Source organism: Syngnathus scovelli, chromosome 11 (genome assembly GCF_024217435.2).
Source record: "Syngnathus scovelli strain Florida chromosome 11, RoL_Ssco_1.2, whole genome shotgun sequence".
Classification (NCBI taxonomy): Eukaryota; Metazoa; Chordata; class Actinopteri; order Syngnathiformes; family Syngnathidae; genus Syngnathus; species Syngnathus scovelli.
The window spans coordinates 8,357,061-8,382,075 of record NC_090857.1 but is presented as its reverse complement, the minus strand read 5'-3'; the positions used below and the strand labels follow the sequence as shown (position 1 = coordinate 8,382,075).

Below are 25,015 nucleotides of genomic sequence, written 5' to 3'. Positions count from 1 at the left end.
ATTCCCATTATTAAAGTGGGAAAATAAATTTGCATTATTATTTTTAGGTAATCCGAGTATCGAGGTAAAAAGATGGACACTGAAGTAAACTGTAGTTCCCAGCATGACGAATAGAAGCAATGCTAGGAAAACATCTGCCGTGGATGAGATGATGCAATCGGACGGATATTGGCCACACGTGTGAGTGACCAAGCGGGAATTTAAGGACGTGAGAGCGACTCAAGTCACACAGCAAAGCTTGTGAGCCCGCACAGTCGCTCATTCTGTCAGGCAGGAAGCTGAGGTCAGCGAGGTGACCTTGATAAGCCCACTTCCTGTGAGGCTCCTCGGCATGATGTCCCCCACACGAGATCTCGGGGACAATGGCGTCCTTCTCCTCTGGAAGATGCCCTCAAAGATCTCCGTCTCTTGCGTCCTCGCATCCTCACTTCCTGTTCCCATCCCCCGTCTCTTCTTCACTCTGAACCATTTGCATCTCAACTGGGTCAGCCCCCCCCCCCACAGAGACACTATTGGTTTGTCTTCTTCATGCGACGTTCTCACGCTGCGTGTGTCTATGTATCATTTGGAAGCATGTTTGACCGACTCTTGTCTTGATGAATACCAGAGCCTGCCGGCTGAGTGTAAATACAAAAAATGCCTAGACAAAAAAGATTGAGGGTCACACACATTATAATCTATCTAATGATAGCCCACAAACTGTGTGTGTGGGCCCTCACTTCTTCAAAATGACAGAATGAACAAAGTGTGGTGTGATTTTAAAGAATTAACCTCACTGTTAACCTTGTTTGAAGCATCTTGGATCAGTTTCACCAACGTGGCCCCAATCCAGATATCAAAAGCAGATGTTCATGAGTCATCGTGATTAAGCTTCTTCTGAAATGCTTCCACCATTGTGTGGCAATACATTAATAACTTCAAACAGAGCTATCGCGTTGACAAATTCCAATTGTTTAAACATTCTTTTTATGTCATATGACCAACAGTGAAAGATGGAAAAAACTGCTCCACATAGCTAAAAATAAATAAAATAAAAATAAAATAAATGAATAATAAATAAATAAATAAATAAAATCAAGAAATGGCAAAATGTTACTGCCATTACTAAAACAGCTATATATGTAAATTGAATAAAACGCTCAATAATATTTATTGTGAATAACCAAGGCAACTGTGAAAGGACCATCACTTCAACAAATGAATGCATTTTATTTCAAAATTAAATCAGTATCCCAAATTCCAACTTTAAAAATATATTCCCTCTCCTAATGCTGATTGACTCTGCCTGACTACCAGCAGCAACCAAAGCCTCCACTGCAGCATGTGACTTTAGTGAAGGTAAAAGTTTCTGTCTGGTAGCGAGGTGCAAGCTGCTCATGGTCCTCTGTGTCAACAAAGCCCCGTGGAGGTGGGCTAGCTAGCAAGCACCAGATGGTCTTCTCCACAGCACCTGGACGACTATTGATTTTAAACACAGCTGTCGGTTCTAAATGCTCCATGCATGAGCGGCTGACCAGCGCTGATTGGGTCAAATATTAAATCTTGAGTGTCGAACCCGACCTCAGCATCTTTTTTAACACGCCGAAAACAGTGAGCACTTTGTCTCGACTAATACTTTTAGTACCTCTAGTACTACCAGACGTCCTTTTGACTTTTTGGGACCTACAATAAAATGTCTGGCTTGGAGTTTAAGGCCATCCTGGATTTCATTACCTCTATCGTTGGCTCGTGTTTACAAGTCTGGGCGACATGTCAGTCATGAGTTGGTCATGTGTGGACTTTTTATATTTATTGTGCATATGCATGGACAATTTTGTATTATTGCAATGATTTATGGATATTCCACTGTAGTGTTACATGCCGTCTGTATCCGCTGTGATTTTTCCAAAAAGTGGACACTGTCCATCTCCAATTGGTCTTGTGCTTACGTAGCTATTGGGGTCAGAAGTAAATGGAAAGAAGCACAAAGTGACTTTTGTCTGCCGATTGGTCTCATCTGACTAAAGAAACTGATCTGACACGTTAATGGTGTCTGTCACATGAGGAAGGATGGCTAGAGTGAAGTATTTACCTTTTCGGTGCGGTTACTGTCACCGTTACTTACAATCATTGGTAAAAATTTTATCGCTGTCATCATCAAACTTTTGTAGCCATATTGTGAACACAACTTTTACATGTTGCATCTAAAGCTCCCCATGTTGTGTAATGACTTCATTGTGGAGTTCTGTCACCTCGTTGCACCCTCGTGACTAGTCAGCAGCCACTCGCCCCGCCCCCAAACACAATGGTGTCACACATATCCAAATGATACACTCCAAGTTACAGCATTAGGTACACTACAAAAGATTCTGCCAAATTATTATTGTGGGGGGGAATTTTTTTCCTCTCAAACACAGGATAGAGAACTCCTAACATGGAAAAGTTGTATAAACATGATCATTATTGAGATTTAACTTTCACCTCATTCAAAATAAATAGAAATGAAAGCACTCAAACCATACATGAGGTTTACACATCTATATATATATATATATATAAATGATTTACAGTGTGTGTTGATGCTTCTACTGGTGGGAACAGAGCAAAGATACAAACAGGAAAACCTCAAGTCAAGCCAATGTGGTGGACAGAGGCCACATCAATGAGGGATGAAAAGTATCGAAAAGATAACTGGTCATTCCGAGCTAACCGTGATGACGCACTGTGCTATGCTAAATACGATTACGTGCGCAGTTTTGTTGAATTATTGCTGTAGCTTGGCAAATAAATTTATGAGAGAGGACTAACATCAATGTAATTAGCTGACAGTATTTTTTTTTTTTTGATTGTCCAGTTGTGTTTGATTTCAGGCAGGATTATCTTGTTGAATAAAAACGTGAGCAATAGGCAGATATTATGTGGGGGTGCCGGGAATGACTCCGTTTGCAACATATTTTATCTTTTTATCTTGAACTTCTGGGATGTTTGACTTTAGACTATTGACAATACAGCTCTACTGGAAGCCCCAAGATAAAGCAATACTTTCTGGTTTAGATAATATTGTTAGCAACTCTTTATATTTCTGTTGAATTTGTGGTCACTTTTCCCTTAAATCTCAAATTTCCAATCTGAGAAAAAAAAGTTACACTCGCCTTCCAGATATGAAATAGTGACGTAATTATGGTTTATCATAGGAGTTTCACAGCCGAGGGTTTTCAAAGTATTTATGTCCTTTTCCCCTCAAGCCAAGTCATAAAAATGTTTCCTGCAAACAAAGAGGGCAAAATTCCACTTAGGGGAAAATTGTCATTTTCGTTGCTTTCCAAATCTGATTGGTAACAGAAACTTGCCAACCGTAACAGAGCACAGGCCATCACATCTACCCCCCGAAATTCTTCATCCTGGTTGTGCAGGAGCTCCATCTGGCCGTAGCAGACGCCACACTCAGCCTGCATTTCCTCTAGGGACCATCAAACCTAAAGTTGCATGCAAGAAAAGCTCGCCAGACCTTAAAATAACTCCAAACAGCCTGTGCATTCTCGCCTCTGACAGCTAAATTACATACTATATGAACTATGCTTTATGCTGTCATTGTCCTCAAATGGTGGTACATATATAGATGATATATTTGAGATTTAAAATGATTGCCCACTTGGAAATTGCTGACAGTGCATTCCCACAAAAATAATCTAAACATTCAATAGATGATCGTTTATCCACTAATCTAGGAAGAAAAAATAAATAAAAGAATGCCTCTGCCAAGTAAAGAGAAGGAGCTAGATGGGCTGTGACGGAAAGATGAGTTTTCTTGCATGACATGTCCAACGAATCATGAAAAAAAAAAAAATCCATTTTGCCTGACAAGTGAACTGTTGGACTTTACATTTTTCAGTGTGTTTTATTGTCAATTGTGAGTTTCTAAGTCTTTGGGGTGCATTCCATCATATCCAAAAAGGGGGAATGAAGATGTTTTTTCACCAGAGACCTGACATCACTCACCTCATATCTCAGTTTGTAATGTACCGTATCCTGTGTGATGATAGGCTTGTTCAAATTAAAAACAGGCGTCTTATAGGTGCACTGCTTTATGATCAGCTCATCAGTCTGTCGTGGACTTTGTATGCATGGCTGCCACATTGCACTTGGTTAGGGCCAAACATCTGGTTTGGGGTGATACTCTTTGGTCTTTAATGGTTTCTGCAAGAGGCTACATCAATGGCTGAGATGATAAATCGGAAGGAGGAGAGAACCAGTAAAACAGTCGGAGGGGTATCCGTGAGCCGGAGGACAGGAAGCGTGGCTCCTCTTGACCCTTTGGGCAAATCTAGATAGCCTTGTAAATTTTTTGTTTTTTTGATTTTATTTACATCAAGATGACAACATTGTGGAAAATACCATTTTCTAAGCATCACATGTGTCATATTTGCTAAACTTCTACTGACATGGCCAAGTCTGACCGTGTCCTGTTTATGGTGCTCGGGCCATTAAACAAAGCAGCCTTGTTAACAACCAGTGACAGAATTAGTTTTACAACAGCCCAGCACAATGAGTAGCCGACATTTGTACATGAAACTTCTCAATTTGTGCTGAGCAGATGTCACGGTAGCTGGCGTAAGATCAATAAGGGTCACCCGTGACAGACCGTTCCTCTATGTGGCTGCACAATGTGATGCTGATCATTTCAGAGAAGAGTGTGACAATATTGAGAGTCAAAAACAAAGGGGCTCTCACAAAAACAAAGAGGGGATCCATTACTGCTAAAAGGCGCCTGCAGCCAATGACCTCGTCTGCCTCCGGTGATGTCCTCTCTGAGGGGTTCACCCACCGTCCACCACCCCTGCGGGAAATGTAACGCTGCAGCCAAACAAAACGAGCAATTTGAGGCTATATAAGGAGAAAGGCAGAAAGGCAATGGGAGCTGTTGACTTTAAAGAGCGCAGTTAATTTTGACTAGTCCTCCCTATGGGAAGACGTTTACAGCAACTTGTCCAAACAACTGCGAGGGAGACGCGGAATGGCTTCACTTTCTCGGCAAGGGCCATATATGGAGCATGGTGACTTATCAGCTGTGGCTTATCAGAACATTTTGGGTGTTTTCTGGTCATTTTTTATTGTGGTGAACGATTTGCGAGACACTTTATACAAGCACTTAACCCGATTATTTGTTACACTGTGGCTGGCAAAAGCAAAAGCTTCAGGTAGTTTCCTGATTGGCTAATAGAATAAAATCTCAAGTGTAAATATTGGACAGTTTTTTTAATTTTTATTTTACGATTGCCTGCCCTGACCGTTTTATGAGCAAATCTGGGAGAAAAAAAATTCGAGTTAACACACCCCATAGCACAAGCTAATCACAAAGTAGTAGAGGGATCATAAAACTACATCTGCTTATTCTGTTTAAGACACTTTGAAAATTGCATAAAGACAACTTTTTCAATCAGTTGCTGGAGGAAATGCTTCTCCTCTGACTTAAATCGAATCTGGCCTAAACTTAATTAGAAGTGTTTGCTTCCTCCACCCCAAACTCCTAATGAAGCTTCAGCATTCTTTGTAAAACCCACTTTGGCACCATCATCTGGGAAACAAGCTAGCCTCAATTCTAATTTTCTTGAGTGAATCTCAGATGTTCTCCAGCTCATCTGAACAGTGTCCTGTTTCAGCATTTCCGTGTTTTCTCACACCTCATGGTGTGCCGTGAGGTAATCGCCTTCACACTGCGGGCCCTGCACAATCCAGATAATTGGCAGCAGATTGCAAAAAAAAAAAAAAAAGCCTGCGCTACCTCTCACTAATTCATTAGAGAATAGTCCAGGCCAGGCCGATGCAATGGCATTTACTAAATCAATGCAAATTAAAATGCTACAGTCACTCGGAGAATGGCGACCTCTGCCAAAGATGTAACATTTATCCCAAATTGGATCTTAATAGCTAAAAAGAGCTTAACTCAAGGGAACAACAATGCACGTTAAAAGCCAGTCTGATTAAATCTATTCATCAAAAAAACGCAATGGATGCGACCCAGGTGCAACTTGCAAACACCTCATTACAGGTGTTAGCTCAAAGGTGCTAGAATGCTCCGTGCAGCAGTCTCACCTCGAAAGTGCCAACATCGGTTGCATAATTAGATCAACTCGATGCGCTATCAACATGCTGGAAAGAAAGATGGCTTGGTGGGATAAAGAAAAGGAACGAAAATAGGAAGTGCGGTAAAAAGTTACACACATTCAAAGCAGTGAATGGAAATTTGACATAAAGCATTTCCGACCCTAAAAATTCAGCCTGTGCATGCCACAGAGCCGATTTGACGATCCGGCGTGTTCTATTCCTCTCCCGTTTTAATCAGCGAGCCTTTGCCGAGACAAACCATCCAACATCAACCCAAACTAAAGCACCAGAAGAGGTTTCGATGCTCATATTTAGACTTGGGGAAGCGCCAGGAACGTAGAGAGGACGTTCTCTCCCTGCTTAAGGTCACAGCGCACGCTCTGAAACTGTCCAGAAATGTTCTTTGGCAGCGTCCTTCTCCTTGGAGTAAAATATAATTCCAAAACAACGCACGACATACATGGAAAACTTTTCTTTCCCTTTTCGTAGTCTTTGGCACAGTTTCTGTCTGTCCTCAGTGGCTTGTTGCACGTGTAGCAACATGGGGACATCACGAGGAGTGTGTTTAATTAAAACATAGCCCGGTAGGAAAAACAGATGATGTTTTGATTAATTGAAATGCTAGGGAAGGCGGATGTTGTGAGCACCCGCATCTGCCTGCAGGAACAGCTCATGCCAGGTTGCTAGGATACCTCCACCTGGAAGGTAAGATGAGGCCCACCAACACATTAGGACAAAGAGTAGGGGAGGGGGGGGGGGGCAAGATGAGGAATGCAATTTTGAAATCATCCCCCGATCTATTTTCATTTCTCCTCAATTGAGTCGCAGATGATTTCAAAGCAGACCCTGCACATGGAATTGATGCAGACAGATGTCTAATATCAAATTAGATGGCTTCATTTCCATGCGCTGCTTGCAGCGTGGGGGGTCCCGGCCGGCCCTGGCACACTTCCTTTGACCTGAAGGTTATCACCATGGTAATCCCGGCTTTACAGCCCCTGTGAGGGATGGTCGAGGCTACCGGCTGATGTACCTGCAGCTGCTCTGCTTGCCGACGAGAGTTGTGTTGCTTCAAGCCACTTACGTTTCCCTAATGGCGAAATCGATTAAAAATTCAGCGAGGACTCACAGATGAAGTTGAGGCATGCACGTTCTGCCCTCAGGTCTTAGCAATACAAATAAGGAAATCCTAAAGAATGCATCCTTGTTCCTGCATGCGCAGATGCCCGACATGTGTCTTTCTGCAAGTTGCGCTCGGCGCAAAATCTGTTTGGGTTGAGTCCAGGGTCACCCAGGCTTTCTCCTGACACTTTTATACACTCAACAGATGAGCGTCTGCTTGTACGGTGACACGTAGATGATAACTTCCTCCCCTTGAGTGTTTAAAAGCGAGTGTGAGTGTGTGTCGCATGGCGTATTTACGTTTGGGCCCCAGCTAGTCGATCTCACCGAGACTCTGCTCGTTTTTTTTTTTTTGCTGTATACCAACGTGGCTGGTAGACCTCCTCCGCCCAGGCATGTTGACATTTGTAAAGCCAAACAGTGAAACATGAACCCCTGAGTGAGGAGGAGGAAAAGCAGGAGAGAAAATATGGACTTGTAAAAGTGCACAAATAATGAAGGAAACAGCATTTAACTCTAGAAGGGGGGGGGGGGGGGGGTGCTGCTGCTGTCTCCCTAAAGGCCTTCATCTGTTTGTACGTGCGGGCCGCTCTCACTCGGACTTTGGCTTCAATCACGCGTTGCAGGAAATCTGTTTCCAATATGAGAGTTTCCTGCAAAAGCAGGAAACGACCCTCGGCTCAAAGCAAGCATGCGAGGTATCACCGCGCAGCTACTGCACCTCCCTTTTTGTCTCTGCTCAGAACCCAAAACTAAACTCATCAACTTGGTTTGCAGATTGAATTAGAGGTTGCCAAAGTTGTGGAATGTTGTTTGTCAAGTCACTTCATAGTTAGCAGATTCAATCAGATGGATCAATCAACTTGTTGATCTACTGTATAGTCAGAATTTGCATATTATGAGACACTCATTGAAATACATGGGGGGGGGGGAATAACTATTAAAGCCTAAAAATTCTCCCTAAAATAATTATGATTTAATGCATGGCAGAAAAATATTTTAAAATACAGGGAAAAAAAATCAGTATGCTGAGGAACAAAACTATAGTGTAATTTAACTTTTGAAATCACAGTAAATGCAAACAAGTCAGTACATGTTGACGCGTGCGGTACGATCCAAATACTGGCAGGAAAGCGAGGAAGGGAACATTATCCAAATGTGACCTCAGTACTCGCCCTGCCTGATCCGCTGCTGATCCAAAGCAACATTGCCGAATCCCGGTTGTGATCTAAAAAGCAGCAGCTGTAACACAATATTTCCCAGGGGAGGCACTTTGCTCATACCCACCGCATACCACAACATACTCAGCGGGAGGATGTGACAGGCTGCACTTTAAATCAGTTCCTCCGATACTCACACTCTCTAATTTGCTTCACTTGGCAGGATTTGCCTTCCGAAGTTGAGGTCGGATAATTTGACCATTTTATATTTGAAACAAGATTGGACAATATATTGATGGCTTTCCCAGTGAGATGAGTTCTGCTTATTGCAGGAAATCATAATGCAACATTTCATATGCTGCTGGTACTAATTCAACAAATCTGGTTCCACAAATATCTACCCTGGAGGGGGGGCAGTGCAAACATCATGACAGTTTTAGCAAACAATGGTGACATTTTCCTAACAATGCCCACTTTTATGGCATACAGCACTTTGCAAGGCAGTTAACCTTTTGATTTAGGGCCCCCCAAGGGCCCGCCTGACCCGCCTTCTTCTGGCACCCACTGTGTTACTAATGAAAGGTGTGTTGTTCTCTCTTCTTTTAGTCTTGATGAGTAAATATAGGCCAGTTTGGACAAAAGGTACTCACAGGCCACTTTATTAGGTACAACTGCTTAGCAAGCTAGGTAAACATGCTCGGTTTAATGCTTCTAACTTGTGCTAAGCTTTTATTTGGACAGTGAATACCTTGAACCCGCCGTCATCATTCATTCATTTGCGGTCGGTTGTCCTTCGCGGCTGTCTATCAAATATGTTTATATGCCGCCCCGCAAGGTTCCATTTCCATGTTGACTTATTTAAAACCGAGAGATCAAGGTTTCACGGGGTGATTTTTTAAGGCGTGTTATATTGCCAGGGTGTCAAGCCAAAGTCTTGTTGGGAGTGTAATGGGCCTGTTAAGACCGCTTCTTTCCTTCTTGGCTCATTAGGCCCGTGGAGATCAACGAGCCGTGCAGACGCTGGGAGCCCCAGTGGTCACTGCTGTGAGGTGCTGCGTGGAATAACTTGACGCGCAGTGGAAGGTCAGAGTGGACACGCTTGATCGCTCGCCGTGAGCACTGATTTACATTCGGCTACTGTCATTGCCATAAAACGTGCTGCGAGTGGAGCAAATTCAACATTCAACATGTGGAAAAATGAGCACTCGGGAGACTTGCGACCGCACACTTTTTCCAGAGTGTGTGTGTGTGTGCGTGTAATCGTCTCGATCATTCCTATTCATACAGCTCATGGGTCCATCTGTATGCTGTTCTGAACACATGTTAGCTAAGGCAGTTTGGAGTAACAAAATACAGCAACAGATGAGGAGCTTTTAGGAGAACCGATCATTTGACAGATTCAGGTAGAAAGAAGAGAAACCTTGCGCAATGATCGAAATCCTTTTAGACATTTGGAAACTAAATTTTACTTATGGAAAGCATTATGATCATGATTTCCATAGCTTTAATATTCGTCTTATTAAAGTCCATGAACTGCTCAGATTTATTCCCCGGCCTGAGTGAGGAGCGTGTTGATTGACAACTAATGAAAGCCAGGTGAGTATCAATCATGCGAGCTGGCCCCGACGCGAGGTCATCGGGGCTGGGCCAAAGAGGTCGCCCCCCCGTCTCAGAAGAGCCGATGAGGGCAGACGGGGCAGAAAGTCCGGGAGTCGGTTTTCAATTAAGTGGCAGCTCCAAGTGTCAGAACAATTGGCTGATCTTCCCTCACATGAAACGCCTCATCCATCTTTTCTTATGAAGCACACGCAAATCAAAGAAGTCTTATCAGACATGACGACTCACCCTCACTTTTTCACATCTATCACTTTTTTTTTTTTTTTATCAGATCTCGTCTTCTATAGGTGAACCAAACTGCACAGGATTTTTTTTGCATTTCAGGCAATTTTGCTGGTGAGCTAGTATATTGAGAATTATTGATTTGTTTTGAATTTAACTGACATTAGTGGAGCTTTCAAGTTTTTAGCTAGGTTACCACGCTTGAAGAAGAAACATATGGTGCTTGCGTATTAATCTTCAAAGTCTTGATCATTCCGTCTTGACCTCAGAGTTGAACCCAGAGACCCAAACACCAGATTTGGCTCCGGGGATGTTGGGTGAGTGAGACTGGAAGCACTGTTGAGAAATGAAGCAGTTTGTCAGATGTGCCGTGTGGCGGATAGCCCCGCGGACCTCTTTTAGGATGCGAGGAGGCAGTGGGATGGAGGAGTAAGACGTGCACGAAAAGTTGAGGCACTGTTTCCTGTCTGTACTGCACTTCCTGTGTCTTAAGCGCCAGGGCCTGTTTCCTGTGTGTGATGGGTGCCAGGCCCCTGCAGCTCCACACATAGACATCAATGTGAAGAACAGATCAGGCAGATGCTACAAACATCAAGACATTTTTACTGACTTTTATATACACATTTGTATCCCCCTACTCCCATCCTCAATAGCCCTCCAATCCATCTGTCCGTCCATCAATCCATCCATAAATTTGGCACACTTGCTTTTTTGTAGCAAAACGTCAGTTTGCACATGTTAGACAAGTATGTTTGTGTGTGAGGGTCAGGGCAGGAGTGTGACAGGGTGACAAAAAGTCACTCGAGAAAACAGAGTGTGTTTGCCAAGTAAGCAGAGCGAGTTTAGACAAACAAGAGCAGATGGAAGGCCACGAAGGTAGGAAGAAATACATACGCTGAACAAGACAGAGGTTGTTCATGCAACTCAGACAAGTACGGACACGCACACTGAAACTGTAACACATCAAAAGACTCCACCTGGAATTCCCAAACTGAGAAGTATCATGCACAAAACTGGTTGTGCTTTGTAATCTAACAGATGACTTAGCGATATAGCCGCAGGGCATCACTCCAAAAACACAAGTACATTATTGTCGCACTGACGCTTTCCTCGTATATGAATTTCAAAAGGCATTCTATACTCTGCAAACACAGTAATCCCACTACATCAACTAAATGCACCCCAATTATTCAGAAAATCTGCATTCCCATTCAAATTCAGTCCTGGTCATCTATCACTGTTCATCTTCTCTCCAGCTAGCTCACCAGACAGACAAGAACTTCCATTGAAGGAAATGTCCATCATGTCCAATCTATGTAAGCAGTGCATACAGCCCATCCAACATGGAGGGCTGCTGTGTAATTATGTCCTCAAAAGACTAGGCTGGAGTCCATTCAGTGCATCCTTGAAGACAGAACAGCGCTCTCATCCCTGATGAGGAAAGCCTTTCAGTATTTGTTGCATTTCTTTCTGTAGAGATTATTTATAAGCATGTTGAAAGAAAGACTAATCAATGGCAGTGTATTTGTCTATTCATCTGCTCTTCCTCTTCACCGATAAAAGCGCAGCGGCTGCTTGATTATCAGTTGTGTGTTTAGGCACTGTAAACATGCGACATAATGATGCGTTAATAACCCAGACTGGGAGGACGGGGGGCAAAGCATTAGGCTCCATTTAGTCGTTGTGTCACTGACAGGTCTGAGAATGGGGGTGACCCTGAAGGGTGAAAAGTGAAAACACAGTCAAAGTATGCAGTAGTGGTTCAACAGTGAGTGGAGAACTCCTGATGCTGAGTAACTGAAACTCCACCAAATATTGATCACCTAATAAATCAATTGGATTAATATTTAATTGAATGATTACTATTCTTTGAAAGAATATTTTTTGAATTGTTCGAACATGAATATTTTATTTATTTATTTATTTATTTATTTATTTATTTATTTATTTATTTATTTTAATCCTCAAACGTTTTCTTTCAGGTTTTAGGAGTCAAGAATTCAAATACAGTGGTATCATTGTCGTGTGGCTCCCTCTGCTGGTGAATCTGTATATCTCACAAGCATGGTCCAACGCCATTAACAACTCCTGTTTAGGTATTTTATCATTCTTTCTTTTGTGTTTAATTGAAGCTTTTCAAAGTGTGAATGGTTGATGACTTTATTTGGCACTTTTCAAAAGCCAGTTTTCATGCATATACTGCAGGGCAGCTAATTTACGCAGGCACGTTTTAGTGAAAAAAAAAATATAAAAATAACATGCTCCGGGACCTACCAATAGCAATTTACCAATTATGTGCAGCCACGCCCACTGTCAATCATTTTGCTCTTGAAAGCCTTTCGAGGCACTTGTTCCTGAGACTTTTTGTGAGGTCTGCAAAGGTAAGTATTAACCTGCATGGCCAAAATTCCAAATATGGCAAATGCGTCAGATTTGTTTTCTCTACATCTGCAAGCAATGTTGACGACACAATACAAACACATTCTGTTTTTCCTAAATATTTCATTCCTATTTACATTCTTTGATCAGTGTTGACACTTTACCAGCATTGCTATTAGTGAGGAAAAGAACGTCCCTCCTCTAAGTGATGAATGATGAATCACGCCCGACGCACAGAGCCGTATGTTCATCTTGTGTTCAGACACGCTAGTGCAAGCGCATTGTTTTGAGAAACTCTGTATTAATGTCAGATGCTGCCTTCTCATTGTTTCCACTGCAGGTCAAAACGGGCGCACTGCAAACATTCACTTCAAAGAGGGTTAAGTGCGGCAATAAATCATCATTCGTGATATACTTATGAACAATATAACCTTTGTATGTATACATTGCCAAAATGGAATGTCGAGGTTTATGTTTGTATTTTCAAGCTGACGTGTTCGGACAGCAAGTTGGGATGAATGAATGAATGAGATTGTGAAGTCTGCCGGTAGAATTCGTTTTTGAACAAGAGTGTCTACACCGAACTGATACCAAATGAATTAATAATGGCAAATTATTTTATTTTGAAATTTCAAAAAAAATATTTCAGGCAATTTTTGTTTTAAGTGACACAATAAAAACTGTGGAACTTTAATGGCAGAACAATAACAACACATTTTTTTAAAATAAATTACCTGGCCAGACAAGTTAGAATTATATTGGAATCTCCCTTTCAAGGTAGAAAAGTTCAAACTAGATAATGACAGAGTAGAAGTTGACTGTCACTAGGGACAAAAGGTTAAAAAGTCAAATTGCTGGATGTGACAACCTTTTTAGTTTTCACAACTCATCACGGCCTATCTTTTACTTTGTCCAATGATCATCATTAACTTGACTGTTAAAGGCTTCTTTTCTCCCCAGCTACTGTCATGGAGGAAAGCAACTGTGCGCCTGCTGTTACTCATCAGGACAGACACTATTTACAGACCAACATAAAAAGCCTGGCCCGAGCTGCACAAGAAAAAAAGTTGATTCGAAAAACATCTCTAGGGAGGAAGCATCTAAGGTCGCTCTGGATAACAACGGGAATCCTAACCCAAAATCCATTCCCACAACAATGTGTTTATCAAGCGGAAAAGAAAATGACTGGAAGCCCACCACATGGTGACGCATAGCAGCACCTTAATGAGTACACCATGTTCTTCACCTCCAGCAGACTAATAGAATGCATTGAAGTTGCTAAACTGCGGATCGGAGATGGAATGTTGTGTGCAAAGTGAAGATGGAAGCAGATCCACCCATTGCGCTTTACTATCCCGACGCAGGCTCATAAAGACTCGTCTGGAGAACATGAGGGCCGCAAGATGGCTTTTATAAGAGCGCCATTCACATCTGCCCAACACTGATTTCTCCAGGCCCCTCTCAGTCTGCCTGTTTACGCCCTTGGAGAACTATAACCACACACTTTTATTGAATCTGTTTGGGAAAGGTACTGATTTATGTTGACGATCATTTTGTAGGCTGTCATTTGTGGTGCCGATTTTGAAATTACAGGTGGGCACCGGTGATGACTGGTTTATGCAAAGTTTGTGTAATTAGGTGTGGGTCAGGTAAAGCTAACAAATTCCCTGTTAGGATATTGATTGAAGTTTGAGGAAATTGCAATTCACCTTAATTGGTTTTCCTGTTAATTGGAGTCATTGTACTCCTGAAGTTGTATTCTTTTTATCTGAGTGCAGGTTTGAATCCAGAATCAGTTTTGATCTACATCGGTGAGTATCTTAACCAATCCTGACGGAGGCAGGAAGTCATTTTGATCCACTTTCATGTATTCCAGCAGCTCCGGCACATGCGGCAGGGTGGGACAAAAGGCAAAAAAAAAAGAAGGAGGCTGACTCCAGATAGGAGAAAAATCAGCAGTCCCCTTTAGGCATCCGAACAAGTCTCAACTGTTCTTCCGCCGCCCCTGATGTTGGTGCTTGTGTTGAGGCTGTACCAAGCAAAGCTGTCCCAGTAACCGAGAAAAAAAACAAAAACTTTTGCAGTCTTGACGCTCTCCTCCAGACGAGTTGTATGAAAGCTGTGGCGCACCGCAGACACGGAGCGTCGGCGGGATATCCTACAGGTGGAGAGGCGGGGAGCAGCAGTCGAGAATCTCAGGTGAGGTGTCACAATGTTCATTTTAATATTGATTTAAGGACAAGATCAAATGCATGATTGATGAACTGCTTCGGATCTTATCAAATGTTGCCTTTTTAATTATGTTTTGCATGTACATCCTTGCAAGCATTAACTTTTGATCATCATATAAAACAATTTCATCTTGGTTTATTGCTTGTTTTTATCAATTGAATAAGATTGTGGCTTTTTTTGTTTTAAAAGTATACAGCGGGCTTAAAAAATGGATCCAGGATGTTCGGTTAATTTGAATCAATTTTATGTTCTTTTGCAAAAAAAAAAAATAATAAATTTAACCCAAATTGGGTTGTTTTTTAAACGGGCATTTTTAAGGTTGTATTGTGCCCGCATCATGTGGCTCCCAGATGCTTCACAATCAACATCAATGACTTTAAAACATTTTAAAAGCCTGAATAAAATCTACAAACATTCATTAGAAAACTCCGTCTCATCATGCACACGAAAACAAGGAATTTCCAAATGTAACACAGCTGAATTCATTTAGTCAGTCCTTTGCACACCATCATGAGTCGGCCGGGGGAAAATGAATATCATCCCCTCTTGCTTCCTCCTCTTGCTTTTTGTGTTCAGATGCTTTGTGTTCGCCATCTGACAGTATTCTCATCTTTGTTGTGGCCTGGCACATACCAGACAGAAATTCCCCCATCCACACATGTCTGGGGTGTCTAAAAAAAAAAAAGTCTTTAAGTGGGGTGATGACATTTTTCCTGCTCCTCCCTGTCTCACCTTCACTCACCTCTTCTTACTCATCATCTTTTCCTTCTCGACGTTGTTGTGGACTCAATTGCCTTCATGTGTCATTATTGTCCTGAGGGACCATTTTTGAGGACATTCTGGACATTAGAACATTTGAAGGGGTGTGTCGTTCAAATAAACTCCAGTCCGTCTTTGACTTGATTCATTCATGTTAGCGGAAAAAAGAAGGACAACACATGTAGGCTTGTTTTAGTCCATCTGGCTTTTTGTTCAATCGTGTTGTGCAACAGTTTTTGGTAATCGGAGACGACATGCGAGCAGATTTGAGATAGCGGAGGATGTTTAGCTTGGATTGGGAGCTGAGTAAATTATGCGGCATATGATCTCTTCATTAGGGTGTTTTGTTTTGCTACCATTAAAAGTTCATTTGAGAATTCGTAGGGGTTAAGAAAAAAAAAAGTTTCATTTTTTTATGGGGTTACAGCAGTAAATTTATTTATTTAAGTTTGCTAGCTTGGAATTTTGAGTTCACTCCAAATATACAGCCAATTGTAAAATAATTGATTTATGAAATTGTTATGATATGTTGTGATGCTTTCTGTGGCATGTTGGCTGAGTGACAACATCTGCCATCGTTCACACGCTATATCAGAGGGAAATTGCCATTCTGGTTCCTGTGATAGTTCCTACTTGCCCCTAAATCACCACTTAGTGATCCTTAATCTTCTGGAAATCGCTGGCGGGGTCCTTCATAAACTTTACAATGTGACTTCACCTCTTTGGTGGTGCTCTTGGATAAAGGTAGATTCAAGGAATTTATATCCGCACGCTTTGTTTTGTTCTCAGGTGGTCTGACGTGGGTTTGGTCATCCTTTCAGAGATTCCAGGTGTGGGCTAGCGAGGAATGTCTTCAATTGAGACTTGCGGCAGCTTTAAATAGGCCGTCATAAAAGACAGTTGGGAGATGAAGCGCTGCATAGTGACAGGAGAAGGGGAAAAAAAAATATTCGGGTGTGTGCTTTCAACATCTCACTTGTTTTTGTATAATTACAGCTGTTGTATGTTTACGTCTTCTTGCTCTCACTTGAACGTTAAATTCCATTTTAAACAGTAAATTAGATCCCAGACTTGCATTGTCTTTAATTGGAGCTATTTTTTTTAAAATGCGGGTGATTGACAATTTAATAAGATATGGATGAATTGAAGATGTAATATAATAAACCGCTTTCTTAATGCCAAAATGTTGCCATTCTATCCAAATTGAAAGCTGCTGTGCTCGCTTATTGCCTTGACGTCCCAAGACAACGTGGGAAACCTTTTTGCATTCTTTGTGTCATTAAACCTGTCACAATGAATGAACTACAGTTTTCTTTCAAGGGGGCCAGTTCTGACGGAGTCACTCTGATGTGGGTCAGGCAGGGTGGCCCCCATAATGGAAATGACCAAATTCCACATTTTTGGCATTCCTTTCTCAATTTACACAACCAGCCTCTGCTGTTTTTATTTGCATAGTTGCTGTATTTTTATGGCTTTTTTTTTTTTTTAATTTACTGTAGCTGCTATAGATTCTAAAATGAAGCTAACATATATCAGGAACAGAATTGTTTTGCTTGCCTGTTTTGCTCCCAAGGGTAAAAGTTTGTCAGACTATAAAGAACTATTGCTGTTATTATTTATTTTTTATTTATTTATATGATTTTATATTTGCAAAATAATGCTTGCTCTGTGTCCTCCCCAGGTTGTAAAGATGAGGTGCTGGATTTTCACCGTGTGGCTACTGCTGTCTTTCACAGCGCACACCGAAGCTCAGGGTGAAATTTTGTTCTTTGAATGAACTCTAAATCCTCCATTGATTATTTTCATAACGTTTTCATCAATGAAACCCCATTATGCTGTTTTACAGGGAGGTGTGATAACGTGCGAGCAGCAGACATTGTTTTTCTGGTGGATGGATCTTCCAGTATCGGAAAAGTTAACTTCTTGCAGGTGAAGGGCTTCATAACCGGAATCATCAAACCCTTTGCAAGCGCTGTCGGCCAGGCAGGAATTCGCTTTGGGGCTGTGCAGTACAGTGACACCTCCAGGTAAGTCGTTACACTGCGAGAAAGGCATCATTCTGATCAAGTAGCGCGCTGGTCATATTTGAATTTATCTTTTTGTAAATCCAGGGTTGAGTTCACCTTGACGTCATACCTTAACGGAACCGAGCTCGTCAAGGCTGTGGAGAATATGGACTACAAAGGTGGAAATACACGCACTGGTGATGGTCTGAAGTTTTTGGCGGCTAATTTCTTCAACCCCACGTACAGCCGGGATGCCCCAAAGGTGCGAGAGGTGGTTAATCCGTTGAAATTATTCAGCCCCCTTCTGAAGTCTTTTTATTTTGTTAGCTCGTTATCTTGATCACGGATGGGAGGTCGCAGGACAGTGTTCTGGAACCAGCGCAGAAGCTACGCAATCAGGGCGTGCACATTTTTGCAGTCGGTAGGTGACGTCTCAGGTGCGGTTTGATCTCCATTTCAAGACCGTCTGTGACGTCTTTCTGCTTCTTTTGGTTAGGCGTCAAGAGTGCAGACAGCAAGGAACTAGCTGAGATTTCCTCCAAGCCCAGCAGTGATTTCACCTCCTTTGTTGGAGAATTCAAACTGCTCAACACTCTTCTTCCACTTGTCAGCCCCCGAGTGTGCTCCAAAGCAGGCGGAGTCTACGCGAGCGATGGTACATACAGTCAACAAATTACCATGTGTCTCAATACTGAGAACCACGGCTTGATTGTTGTTTAGGACTGCTCCATTAAAAAAAAAAAAAACTCTTCTTTTCTTAGAAGCGTCTTCCAGTGCAGGCAACATTCAGTTCACAAGCGTGACCTCTGATTCACTCCGGTTCCGCTGGAATACAGCAGGTGGGCCCTTGAGGGGCTATGTGGTCCAGTATGTGCCCCTCTCTGGTCAGGGTCAACCTATCACAGCAGAACTGCGGCAGGTGAGTTTGGGATGGATGCATTTATTTTAGCCACGTATCCTTTGCTATGACTCAGAATGAACTTGCTGATTATAGTTTGTCTCTATGGGGAACGCTCACATCTAGGCTAAGTATCAACATGCCTTGTCTGTGTTATGCAGATGTTGAGGTTGTAATTTAGCAGTCTGAAATTCCCTTTGCTCTTTGTTTGTTAAAACACCATCACTTCCTGCAGGAGACGCTGACGGCTAGTCAGAGAAGCTTTACTGCACGAGGTCTAAGGCCGGAAACGGACTATCTTGTGAGTGTCATCTCTCAATACCCCAACAGTGTTGGAGAATCGGTTTCTGCTAATCAACAGACAAGTAAGTAATAAAAAAAAAAAAAAAAATTACTTATTCATGTAAACATATTCTTATATGCAACATGAATGTCTTTTTCTTGTAGGGGCCTTGCCTGGGATCTCAGGTCTTCGTTTGATCCAAGCTGGCTTCTTCAGTCTCTCCCTGGGTTGGGATCAACCTTCATCTCCTGTCCAGGGATACCAACTTACCTACGGACCGCGAGGTCAGGCACGCACCTGGCGAATATTTTTCTATTCTCTTCGCATATTGGATATAACCACGGCTTCCCCGCTTCATTAACTTCCCTTGATAAGTCGTTAGAATATTGATATATTGATTTATCAAAGGCCTGCCAAAGCAGGATGAAATATCGACGTGGAGATGAACAGAAAAAGAAGCAACGGTACTTAATGGCTTGCTGGTGGCAGGCTTGGAAAAAAATTAATTGAGCAACTTGCTGCCTCGAGGCAGTAACTGTCAGCTTCACCTTTATTGCCGAAACATGACCCAAAATATCAAGCAGATTTTTATCACTCTTTACACAGAATACAGAGTGTAAATAAAGCTTATTGGCTTGTCAGTTATTTTCTCCGAAATTCCTGGGCGTGTCATAATTCATATCGCAAGTCAATGTCTAGGCTGTGGATGCCGTAATTCACGAGGGAGGGGCGGGGCCCCTGAGGCCTGATAGCAAGTGTTTCTAGAAGTGAACATGTGGCAGGAGTGCCAGTTTCACGTGGAGCTCCTCAACTTGAGTTACTCTGCTACTGTTTCTCAAATGTGCTGTGTGGTCTTCAAGAGAAACAGACAAGCAATGGCAATACATAAAATAGACTACCACCATTACAACTTGAAGAATGTAAATTCAGTGTTCATGATTCAATACAGAAGATCAGCTGCTGTATATAAATTATATTCTACTCGTGACTACTTTATATTGGAAACAACATATGCTATGTGTGTTTGTAATTAGACCCTAACTTGTTTATTCTTTTTTTTTTTTTTTTGTCTTGCAAGAGTAGGTCAACCATCTGGCCAGCTATTGGTGGAATCTCTGTCTTCAGACTCCACATCTGTCACCCTGGAGTCACTTCAACCTGACACGGAGTATGTCATTAGTCTCTACCCGCTGTTCCCCCGCAATTCAGCATCTCCGGCTACCCTCAATGCCCGCACATGTGAGCACCCTCCATGACTGACATGCAATTACCTCGTGTTGGATCTGCTCATCAAAATGTTGAATGTGGCAGTACGCCTGGAGGCAGTTCGGCAGTTAACGGTGGAAACGGAGTCAGAGAGCAGCGTTCGGGCGCTGTGGAGAGGCGTCGGCGGCGCGGCGGCCTACCGTCTCCTGTGGGGAGCGGCCGCAGGTCAGTCGCATCCACGACACCAACGATAGATACCCTTAAAACGCTCGGACTCTTACTTGGATGTTTTGCACTTTCACAAAAGGTGGAGATCTTGAAACGGTGGAAATTGCAGGAGACAGCGAGACATACACGATATCGCAACTTCAGAAGGACACAGAGTACATTCTCACTGTGGTTCCACTCTATCAGGGAAATGTTGAGGGGCCTGGAGAAAGAGCCAGATTCAAGATAGGTAAGTTGAAGATATCAAATATTCTGTCCAATGACATGTTGGATGAGTCAAGAAAGCAAAAGGGGACAGACAGCATTGATAGGAAACTTCCTCATTGTTTGTTGGCTCATTTAATTCTGTTTAGGAAACACTTGTACACCTACTACACATGCACAACATCCTCTTCTTGTGACTAATGTTCATATGGTTCCTTTTAATTTTGTCTGAAGGCGGAGTCACTGATTATCCTTGCTCCTTATTTCAATGATGGGAATTGTTACCAATGTCCCAGTTTGTGTGGGCGTTTGAAAGCATTCATTGCATCCTGCTTTTGCAGAGCAAACAAAAGTTGTGCAGGAATGAAGATGGTAATAATAAAATGTGCTTTTTAAGATCTTCCTCTTTGACTTGAAGAGCTAAATAAAGCAATAAGTTCCAGCCTTGATCTTTTAGTGCCGCACAGACGAGTGGGCGATCCTTGAAGATTTATCCTTTGACATAAAATAATCCAATGTCATGATTTAATTATAACTTTAATGTGCTTCACACTGTCTGTGTTGTAAAGAATTTTGGATTAACTGCTGCGGCGGCCTGATTTGAATCTTTACATGAATTTTTTTTCAGAGCGCCAGCTGCAGCAGGTCCTCAATGCAGCTATCACCAGTCCGTCCTCCATTCGCCTCACATGGAGAATCATTCCGTCCTCGCAAGGCTACCGACTGGAGTGGCGGGCGGGCGCAGGTAATTTGTCACACAATCATTATTATAACCATTCATTTGGACTTTTCATATTTTAATTTAGATCCAATCCAGATGTATGATCAATTCCAAAATGTTCTTTTGTGTCCAGGTGGCCGCCCCCAGACCTTGTCCTTACCCAGAAGCACCAGCAAATACGAGCTGACCGGCCTTCAGCCCAACACGGAATACCTCATCACCTTGTACACGCTGTTTGAGGGTCGCGAGGAGGCCACGCCCGTCTCCACCACATCCAGAGGTCCATCATCTCACTTATTGAGCTCTGAATGAAGATTTTAAGATCTATGTTGTTCTTAATAATTACAGAAGTGCAACCAGTGGGGAGGGTGTCCAACCTGAGGGTGCTGGAGTCTTTGGGCAGTACCGTTCGAATTGGCTGGACCGGTGTGGTTGGGGCCACACAGTACCGCATCATTATCCAAAGTCCTGAAGGTAAATTCATTTGAATTGGAATTTAAATAAAATTATGGATGATACATTTTAAAACTTGACCGTTTCTTATCACGCTAGCGGGAGTACAAAATACTCAGATTATCCCCGGGAACCAGACGACTTTTGACCTCCGAGACCTGATTGTGGGCGTGTCCTATGATGTCAGTGTCACACCGCTGGTGGGCGACAACACAGGCGAGCCGGCCAGCGTCTTTGTCAGACCAGGTGGGTCATGTTTACTTCGATGTTTCTTCCTTTCACATTCAGGGAACTAAACTTGGTGGTTCCTTCAACTTTTTTTTCTGGTGGGCATTTCATTTCAGAGCAAGACATTGGCAGAGTGGCAAACCTCAGAGTGGTACACGCCAACAGTCGGAGACTTCGAATTGCTTGGTCAGGTGTTAATGGAGCAACGGGTTACAGGATTACATGGAGACAAGGCAGGAGTAAGTGATGATTCCAATCATGGATTAGATAGAAAATAAATCCCTCGATAAATTTTATTTGTTTGACTTTCTCGTTTTGCACGTCAGGTGGAGAGCAGTCCCGTGACGTGGGTGCCGATAGCTCGGTCTACACCATCGAGGGTCTGCAACCCGATGAGGCGCTAATTTTTGGCGTGGCGGTCGTAGTCAACGACCGCGTCGGGGAGCCGGTCACGCTGTCGTCCCGGACCAACCCGCACAGCGGCACGGTTTATGGTCTTCGTGTCGTCGATGTCACACCTCAGAGGATACGCTTAGATTGGTCACCCACTGTGAGGGCAACTGGTTATAAGATTAGATGGCGCAATGATGCTGATGGTAAGCGACGATTTGGAAAAAAAACGTGTAGCATTCCAAAAACATGCAAAAATATGTTTGTTTTTGTTGTGACTTGACGCAGGAGTGGAAACAACTCAAAACGTGGCAGCTGATGTTTCTTCCTTTACCATCGACCGACTCCAGCCGAACACTTTTTACAGCGTGTTTGTTTCTGCACTAAGTGGCTCTCGAGAGGGAAGTCCGGGTTTCCTCAGTGTGAGAACAGGTGCTGAACTGAATTTAAATTTACAGCATGTTGCTGAAAAAAATGACAAGATAGCCTCAATGAATATTTTTGTGAAAAATATTTGAAATTTCACCATGTGGCGCCACAGAACCAAATCAGCCTTCTGATGGCACGGTGACGTCGGTCCAAGTCCAGGAGAACCCAGGAGAGGTTGTTAGAGTGTCATGGATTGGCGTCCAAGGAGCAACGGCCTATCGGGTGTCTTGGAGAAGAACAGATGGTTGGTCGTGCGCTGAGTTTTTGGAAAAAAATCTGAGCCTGATGAACTTTTTTTTCCTGAAGGTGGCGATGAGACGAGTCAGCTAGTAGGCAGGGATGTGTCCTTTGTGGATTTAGACCGTCTGGATCCCGGAGTCCAGTACCTGGTGAAGGTCATGGCTTTATTTCAGAACCGTGAAGGACCGCCAGTTTCTGTCCGAATCACCACACGTAAGTTCTGTTTCAAGCGTAGCCGCTGGAGTTTCTTCTTGGTTGCTAATGTGTTGAATTTCTGTCCCTGAAGCTGGTGGTCCTTCCCTTCCGGGAACACCTTTAAGAGTAGCAGAGGTCACGCAGGATTCTGTGCGGCTGAGCTGGCAGCCATTATCCGGTGTCCGAGGATATGTTCTAAGCTGGAGAAAGGAAAATGGTAAAAGATGGTTGTTTGGCATCGCTTCTTCAGGACACTGAGTGGAAATTAACTTTTTTTTTTTTTTAGAGCGGGAACCAGGCTTGTCTGTCACACTGCCTGGTTCATCCACCTCTTACCAGGTGACTGGGCTTCGACTTGGCCACCAGTACCGCTTCAGCATAAAACCCACTTTTGAAAATGGATTCGGAAGGGAGAGCGTCGCCACTGAACGCACTGGTAAGCCTTCAACATGTTTTTTTTTTTTTTTTTTTTTTAATATTAAGTACTTCATGTGGCTTTGGAAGTCCACACAGACAATGTGTCAGTATTAAGAGTATTGAAATGAAAATGTCCGTCCACAGTGTGTCTCGGAGGACGTCTGGATGTGGTCTTTCTCGTGCCGGCATCTTCTGATCGAATTAACCTTGTCGGACCTCTGCGTGCTCTTCTCACAAGTGTAGTGGGTTCGTTCAACACTATTGGAGTGCGTGACTCGCAGGTACAAAACCAAATTTCTAAACACGTTGGGTGAGTCTTCTGGGGTCTTTATTTGCCCACCATGAACTGCTCATAAACATATTTTGTTTTCTGATTATGTCAGGTGGGGGCTGTTCTGTATGGTTTTAGACCCCGAGTCTGGTTTCAACTCAATCGTCACAGCAGATCCGACACGCTGCTCCAAGAAATTCAGTCTGTACCTTTGGGTGAAAGTCCTGGAAACAACATTGGTGGGTTTTTCCGACTTAGAAAAAAAAAAAAAAAAAATCTGCAATTTGTTTTTTTAATGTTGGTCACTTGGATGTGGTTTACTTCCCTCCTCAGGCCAGGCAGTGAATTTTGCCACCCAGTATCTTCTCACCACCTCTGCTGGCAGGAGGCCAAGGGTCCCTGGGGTTGTTGTCATCATTGCCGACAAAAAATCCGGGGATGACCTCACGCTTGCAGCTTCCAGCCTTCGAGCGACAGGTGAGAATCGAATTTCTCAAGCGATCTGTTATATTAAGTTCTGTAATGTTTGACAATGTAAAGGTGAACTTCCATTCATTAAGATCATATCCCTGCTCTCCAGGTGCGACCGTGTTGGCGGTGGGTGTCGATCAAGCAGATACGGAAGAATTGCGGCGAGCAGTGACAGACGGCAGCACCCAGAACGTTGTGTATGTGCGCGATGCCTCCCAGTTGGACGCTTCGCATAGCGATCTGGCAGACTTGCTTTGTGGTATTGCCAGAGGATCAGGGGTAGGATTTTCTATTATTCCATCTCAGCTGTGTATATTTCATCTCACCTGGTGTTTTTGTGTTTAGGGAAGCCCAGGTCCGGACCAATGTACCGTTCAGTGTCCACGGGTGAGTGATCTTGAGGTTGACTTTTTTTTTTCTTGTCATTACAACGATAAGCTTGGATTACTTTTATTAAGCACTCGGCAAATAGGGCATTGTTGAATTTGCAGGCACACCCATCAGATTTTTAATCCTTCTCTTTGCTCTTCATGATCAAACTAGTCCTGTTTTTTCTTCTTTTTATAGGGAGAGAGGGGAGATCGTGGAGAAAAGGTGCAGTTTCTTTTTACCTCCATACAGTATTTTAATTTTTTTGTGTCAATTTATGCATTGCTGTTGTATTTTCAGGGTGAGAGGGGCAGGGATGGTGTCGACGGACGCAAAGGAGAACCTGTAAGTTAAACACCAACATTAAATATTACATTCACATGGCATTACATTTAGTTGTGTTTTCCCGACGCAAAAAAATGCTGTGCAAG

At 42.9% G+C, this 25,015-nt stretch overlaps 1 protein-coding gene across 1 annotated transcript in view; it reads left to right on the top strand.

Annotated features, from left to right (window-relative positions):
* Positions 1-13,549: 13,549 nt before the first annotated feature.
* The window catches only part of col7a1 (collagen, type VII, alpha 1), a 40,633-nt gene continuing 29,167 nt past the window's right edge, over positions 13,550-25,015 (top strand). The window contains exons 1-30 of the mRNA XM_068652397.1: positions 13,550-14,783; positions 17,257-17,329; positions 17,422-17,602; positions 17,687-17,843; positions 17,909-18,002; positions 18,078-18,236; positions 18,343-18,500; positions 18,715-18,844; positions 18,927-19,046; positions 19,846-20,001; positions 20,074-20,193; positions 20,276-20,425; positions 21,029-21,145; positions 21,255-21,401; positions 21,470-21,595; positions 21,674-21,820; positions 21,919-22,041; positions 22,129-22,398; positions 22,481-22,624; positions 22,734-22,865; positions 22,928-23,074; positions 23,148-23,273; positions 23,343-23,492; positions 23,618-23,754; positions 23,857-23,983; positions 24,078-24,221; positions 24,325-24,494; positions 24,561-24,602; positions 24,783-24,809; positions 24,885-24,929. Coding sequence (XP_068508498.1) covers positions 14,697-14,783; positions 17,257-17,329; positions 17,422-17,602; positions 17,687-17,843; positions 17,909-18,002; positions 18,078-18,236; positions 18,343-18,500; positions 18,715-18,844; positions 18,927-19,046; positions 19,846-20,001; positions 20,074-20,193; positions 20,276-20,425; positions 21,029-21,145; positions 21,255-21,401; positions 21,470-21,595; positions 21,674-21,820; positions 21,919-22,041; positions 22,129-22,398; positions 22,481-22,624; positions 22,734-22,865; positions 22,928-23,074; positions 23,148-23,273; positions 23,343-23,492; positions 23,618-23,754; positions 23,857-23,983; positions 24,078-24,221; positions 24,325-24,494; positions 24,561-24,602; positions 24,783-24,809; positions 24,885-24,929 — 3,906 coding nt within the window. The 5' untranslated portion in view covers positions 13,550-14,696. The remainder of the gene's footprint in view (positions 14,784-17,256; positions 17,330-17,421; positions 17,603-17,686; positions 17,844-17,908; positions 18,003-18,077; positions 18,237-18,342; positions 18,501-18,714; positions 18,845-18,926; positions 19,047-19,845; positions 20,002-20,073; positions 20,194-20,275; positions 20,426-21,028; positions 21,146-21,254; positions 21,402-21,469; positions 21,596-21,673; positions 21,821-21,918; positions 22,042-22,128; positions 22,399-22,480; positions 22,625-22,733; positions 22,866-22,927; positions 23,075-23,147; positions 23,274-23,342; positions 23,493-23,617; positions 23,755-23,856; positions 23,984-24,077; positions 24,222-24,324; positions 24,495-24,560; positions 24,603-24,782; positions 24,810-24,884; positions 24,930-25,015) is intronic.